Raw genomic sequence first — 6,378 nt, 5'->3', positions numbered from 1 at the left:
TTGAAGTGCTTTTCAGCAGGTACATTCCTGTATGTAAGGGTGGGAATGGAACAGAATATTTTTAATACATTACAGAACAGCCATTCAGTGGTAAACTTGTACAAGCTCCTTCCCAGCAATGTGCATGAATTTTGTTTATACTGACATGTAAAATTACCCTTGAAAATAACCTTTTGTAAACGGGTCCTTTCTGCCTACATCTGAGCTTAGCATCGGCACTGCGGACCAACGCATCTCCTTCAGGGGCCTCCCCAGCAGCCCTCACCGAGTCACTGCCATCTCGGCTTTCGCTTGACAATGATGTGGAGTAAAGACAGCAAAAAAAAAAATTATAATTAAAAGAACCAGGTATTTTGAGCTGCTCTGGGACTCGAGTGAGTGGTGTGGACATTGCACGGCTTCACGCACCGGTGTTCAGCGTTTTTCATGGGGTTAAGCCAACTGTGTTTTCAGTCCAGGTGTTCGGCAGCTCTAGATCTACATCAAATACTGATGTCAGTCACAAGTGTCAGTGTTGCTGTGGCCATGTAGGTGCTTCTTTGACATTAAAATAACTATTAATACTATATTATGTAAATAATTATATTAATAATTGCAGAATTACTAATATAATTCTGGAAGAATCTGTACTTCCCATATGTGAATTGAAGACAGAACTGAATGGGTTTTTACCTATTACACTTGAGCTCTGCTCACACACTGCAACGTTCTAGATCAAAACCTGTGCTTATAGTTGACATGGTAAAAATGGCCAGATGATAAGCTGTGACGTAAGCGCATCCATGTGGGAGGACTTGAATAATTTCAATGTTTCCCTTCAAAGATGCCCTATTTCAAAAACAGATGAAAAATTTATAATAACAATAGTTGTATGTAGTCTGAAACAGTGTTATTGGTTTTAAATGAAGTGCAGATAAGGACTTTAACAGCATAATGGATGTAGGATAAAACTATGAGCTTTAAGCCTATTATTAATTGATGATGCATTGGAAGCAAAGTAACAACCACAGAAAGTGATTTCTATGTGTCCAGTTAAAATCTGCAGAGAGCTTCTTGACTTTGTAATGACAAAATCTGATGTCCCACTTTATCAAAATTGAGATAATGACAGGAAATTACAAACTTACAAGATAATGAATCCTCTCCCTACAAAACCAGACAATGTTCGCCACCATGCAGAATCCTACACATTGGTCAAAGTCTGTCACGTCCAGATTTTACCATTGCAGAAGAAACACATTTTGAAAAGTGGATGTCAACATGTAAAAACGAGTATCTTGAGCTCGTTCTCCCTTCAAATGCAAGCACACGGGATCTTACTGTAAGTAAATCTTAAATATCAAGGAGAAAATTAAAAGAACTATCTTAATAGCCTCCCTCTCATTTGTCATCCTCCATTTGAAAATTCAGTCACCGAGACACAGACAGTGTTCCTGAAAGCTTCAGTCATCTCCCTCCACTCTCTAATAGCTCTAATAATTCTCCGTGTTGGAGAAGAAACATTAAGGAGAGAAATTATGATAGAAAGGAGCCGACTGCCAAGGCATGAAAGGACAGAAGTATAATTGTTAAAGAGATCCTCTTTCATTTCAAATCTTTCTTTGAACTGGCTTATAAAATTAGACATAACGTGTTCCTGAACAGAACGTAATTTGAGTTTATTACCTCATCACATCCAACGTATTATAAACTAACTGGGGATACTCAAAATCACATGGAACACTGCCCGCAGAGATGCTATGTCAGAATTCAGGAGCTCCGAAACAGAAAGTATTTTATAATGATTTTCTCACCCCAAAACGCTCTTTAGTTATGCAGAACTTTGCACATTTCCAAATTTTTCCTATTAGTCTGTTTCCTCAGATTGATACCAGTTTCTAAAAATCTTGACTAATTACAGGTTGACGACCTGCTGCAGACAAGCAGCTCCTATTGTAACATACTAGAAAAAGTCATACTTAAGCGTTTCAAAACTGAAAAGTAGAAGTTTATGGAAAAATTTTCCACAGCATGTTATCTGGCTTTAAATAATCACCAGCAGCAATAAATCATCCATAATATATTTCAAAACTACAGAGCAATGTATAATTTTCCTTCAAAACAATAATTTGCCATGTACATCAGAGAAACGTTAGTAAAAGTTGTGTTCAGAAAAATGTGAGTACCCACAGCAAGCGCTGTTCACCCGTACAGAAAACCATAAATCTCAGAAGTGGTTACCTAAGCTGCTTAAAAGCTTCTGCGTTCACAAGCGGTGTTTCTACAGAGTGCTCAAAGAGTGCTCCTTCAGGCCCTGCAAAAAAAAAAAAGAAAAGAAAAAACTATATTGTAAAAGTTCAACTGTCAAAAAATCGGCATCGGTGATTTATATGATTTATATGGCCACTTTGATATCAGACATTAAGATAAGAAAACATACAGTGCCAAGACAATTAAAATATACCTACGGTCCTACTATTACACTGATTGGAACCACACAAGTCATGAGTAATGGGAAGGTACAGGTGTCAAACCTGAAAACAAAATCCAAAAAGTCTGAAGGCAGAGAAATTTTAAACTACTTGAGACAATGAAATCAGATTTTTACAATATAAATTCCACGCGAGTTAATGGAGATAATTTAATCACAAAACCTTTGCAAATAGTACATACCTAAATAACCGTGTTTATTTTAGACTACGCTATACCTAGCACAAATTCTGGCACGGAGTTTCACCAAAGATTTCCCCCTATTTTTAGGCAAACTTGCCGAATATGCAATGGCTTTTATCCACATAAATGGGAATGACTACGGGGTCATATATTTACCTCTTGAAATAAGAGGAGTTTCATCCCTATGAGGAAGAAATAGTAGGCACCCAACCTCATCAGGAGCCCCCCGTGAGACCTGGAGGTTCTCCAGGCAGCTCCGTTTCTGCGTGCCTGAGGAGGGGTGTTACTGCGGCAGCAGCAGCAGCTCGGTGACTTCTCCCACCCAAGCTGCTCCAGGGTCAGGGCACTGACTGGAGCAGCACAAAAGCCCAGCGACAGAGACGGTCAAAAAACCAGCTGACCAACATCAGCTGCAGCGAGGGCAGAGTCTCTCACTTTCTGTTCACTGGCTTCGTGAAAGCTCTCATCCAGAACTGGGGAGATCTTCGGCTGAGTGGTCTCCTCAGCGGAGAGGACTCGCTTCTCTAAGTACTTTCCAGGCGAAGGTGCAGCAAGGCAATAGATTTTCATAGCTCGGGTATTACTCAGTGTGGCTTTTCTGGCTGCAATTTGAATTAAACCAGGATGCAGTTAGCCTCAGGAAAGAAGTCTGGGCTGGAGAAAGCCCTAAGTCAGGTCTTTGGTCTCCATCTAGAGAAACAAACTCTTCAGAGCCCTCCTGAGCTGCAGGCTGATGAATATGCATGAATATCCTCATGCAAACGTTAATGTTATCTTAGCTAACATAGCGAATACACATGTAAACAAAGGAAAGCTGGGGGCTTGTGTTTTCTGTCTGGGAGATCTGATGAGATATTAGGATGAAAAAGTGAAAGGATGTGTAGGAGCAGGCAAAGGGAAGGAAGGACAAAGGGAAATGGGTGAGTATAAAGCATGACATAGACGGTATAGATGCGGCATTAGATGGTATTAGATGTGGTATAAAGGAAAAAAGATAATGAAAATCAGCGGAAGCAGCCACAGAGAACATGGTAAAAGGAAAAAAAGTGAAATCAAGAGACACCGTTAAAAACAAATACATTGTTGAGCCAACTGACTGTCACGTCAAGAGGGCTGGGGGAAGTTCGCAGCATGTCCTAAAAAAGCATGAAAGATGCTGCTTTTGGAGAAGAGCTATAGCTGAATTCACGATTCCTCAGCTCCGGTGGAAAAGAAGAATGTAAGAATACACGAGTAAGAAATACAAGAATTACCATACTAGATCACTTTGCCCTTTAAGGAAGCATGATTTTCTAAGCTTTTATTTAAATTATATCTAGCTGTTCATATCTTCATCATCAATCTACAGGTGAGTCTTTCTGGAATCTGCCAACTGTCATCACACTGGACAATAGTTCATTAGTTCAGACAGGACTTGAACCCTTCTTCATTAGCACTAAGATTAGTTTGTAAGATAAAACCTCATGCCTGGCCAGACACATTTAATTATTCTCCTGTTCTTGTATTTGTGCTGGTGGGTGTTACGAGGTGGCAATCTATCTTGCACATTGGAGATGATGAAAAAACCAAAACCTTAAGGAATCACAGAACCATTTGCTTGGAAGAGACCTTTAAAATTATCAAGCCCAGCCATTCCCCCTGCACCGCCAGGGTCCCTAAACCATGTCCCTCAGCAGCACCTCCACACGGCTGGGAAACCCCTCCAGGGATGGGGACTCCACCACCTCCCTGGGCAGCCTGTGCCAATGCTGCACAACCCTCTCTGGAAAGAAATTTTTCCTGATATCCAACCTCAGTCTCCCCTGGTGCAACTTCAGGCCTTTTCCTCTTGTCCTGTCAGTTGCTAGATGGGAGAAGAGACTAACCCCCACCTCACTACAGCCTCCTTTCAGGTGGTTGTAGAGAGTGGTAAGGTCCTCCCCCAGCCTCCTCTTCTCCAGGCTGAACAAGCCCAGCTCCCTCAGCTGCTCCTTGTCAGACTTGCATTGAATTTGTTACTGATTTCATACAGCTGAGATACTTTGAAGGGAAATGCTGATCTCTCAAAACTCCTGACTCTGTTTACTCACCAACTAGAGGTGGCAATGAATTCAAGTTTTCCTGTGAGCTGGGACTGCCTGAAATGGGATCCTTCTGTAGTCCTTTGAGCCTATGTCATGATCTTTCACTGTTCTTCATTCCACTACGTCCTACCTGACAATTCTTAACAAAGCAAGCACTTCACCGTCTTCTTTGCCCAGATTTTCACCTTGGATTACAGTGCTTGATTTGAAATTCCAGTGAAATACACACTGTCACCATAGTGCCTGTGATAAGGAGTTATCTTGTCAGCGACTTCGAATGATCTCCAGGCACACGGTTTATCAGGGGAGACAGCTGGATATTAGTATCTTCCACTTGTAGTTCTGGGAAGTCTCTAGGTGTGTCTGCGTTAGGAGGTGTGTGACCTGGAAAAGGTGCACTTATGGAGTGACATCCTGCTGCTACAGATCTGCCGCTCGTCCTGGAGAGGTTTAGGGGATTTTACTTCAGACAAACCCTAGTCTCATCCTGTGGACTTAAAACATAGCTGCAATTCTGATGAAGTAGGTGCATTCCTGGAGCCCATTTCTCAGTTCCTTTCATCCAAAAGGAAGCCACTCCCTGACTTCTCCATGATACAAACCAGTGGGATGTGAGAACTGTCAAAACCTCAGATCGGCAGCAAAACTGAACAAAATGATGTTGCGGACGCGCATCCTGGCTCGATGCCTGTGGAAGACATTTTAAAATTTCCTTTATTTTCCCCTTCCTTTTCCTTCTATACCAACACAGCAACACGGTGTGCTCTTCCACTCGAGTACGGTTGGAATCCAACTCCTTTTCTGTTATACAGACACTTTTCAGCAATGTCCAGCATCAGCCGAGCTGTACTTTGCCATAGGATGAAGGACAATGAAGGTAGAAGTGAATTCCCATTCTTAGATGAGCTGCACAGTTTCTTATAATGTCAATTGCATGAAACTGCATAGTTTGAAGTTCCATGCCTCGCTACGCTGCTGCACATCCTTACATACAACGGCCACGGCAGCAGAATTTGACTTGTGCCAACTTCTTGTTACCTAAATGATGAGGATCTTGGCACAGTCTCTGGACACAAGGTCCGTACCCATCTTGGTTTAAGGGCTATGGGAAAATCTGAGCATTTGGTGACTCTGCTATTCTGCAGAAAAAGACATCTCAATTATCACCTGTCTGATGAGGGCCTCGTCTGCTCCTTCTGGTCAGGCGGTCTCCAGTACACAACCACCACAGTACTGCCCACGTTGATCTGCCCTCTGCTCCTGACCCGTGAGCTCTCAGTTGGCTCCTCATCCGTCCCGGGGCTGAGCACCTCCATTCCCACTGCTTTTGCACTCAAAGGGCAACACCCCCCTTGCCTTTCCAGCCTGTCCTTCTTGAAGACCCTCTCTTCCAGTGAAGTATCTTGAGTGGCACATCTGTAAAGCACTTTAAGTGCCTGCATGCTGTAGTGCAGCGTTATTACAGGTACAGTCCTCAGACTGAAAGCACTGGAACAGCCAGTGCATTCTGGAGCAGCTCCATGGAACCGAGTGGTGTGACACTGATTCACTGCTATTAAAAAAATCTCATCTTATGTTCGCATTTTTATAAATTTCCCTGCTGTGTCTGTGTATAAACCCCCTATTTTTTACTTAGTCCACTTGCTATAAACCATATAGTTTC

At 42.3% G+C, this 6,378-nt stretch overlaps 1 protein-coding gene across 1 annotated transcript in view; it reads right to left on the bottom strand.

Moving 5' to 3' along the window:
- Positions 1–2,220: 2,220 nt before the first annotated feature.
- LOC104497194 (gamma-sarcoglycan-like) overlaps positions 2,221–6,378 on the bottom strand; it is a gene marked incomplete at its 3' end in the record, with an annotated part of 28,865 nt that continues 24,707 nt past the window's right edge. The window contains exon 6 of the mRNA XM_010140414.1: positions 2,221–2,293. Within this exon, the coding sequence (XP_010138716.1) occupies positions 2,221–2,293 (73 nt within the window). The remainder of the gene's footprint in view (positions 2,294–6,378) is intronic.

Source organism: Buceros rhinoceros, unplaced genomic scaffold, assembly GCF_000710305.1.
Source record: "Buceros rhinoceros silvestris isolate BGI_N320 unplaced genomic scaffold, ASM71030v1 scaffold34337, whole genome shotgun sequence".
Lineage (NCBI taxonomy): Eukaryota > Metazoa > Chordata > Aves > Bucerotiformes > Bucerotidae > Buceros > Buceros rhinoceros.
The sequence above is the reverse complement of the archived record's forward strand: the minus strand, read 5'-3'. Positions and strand labels throughout refer to the sequence as shown.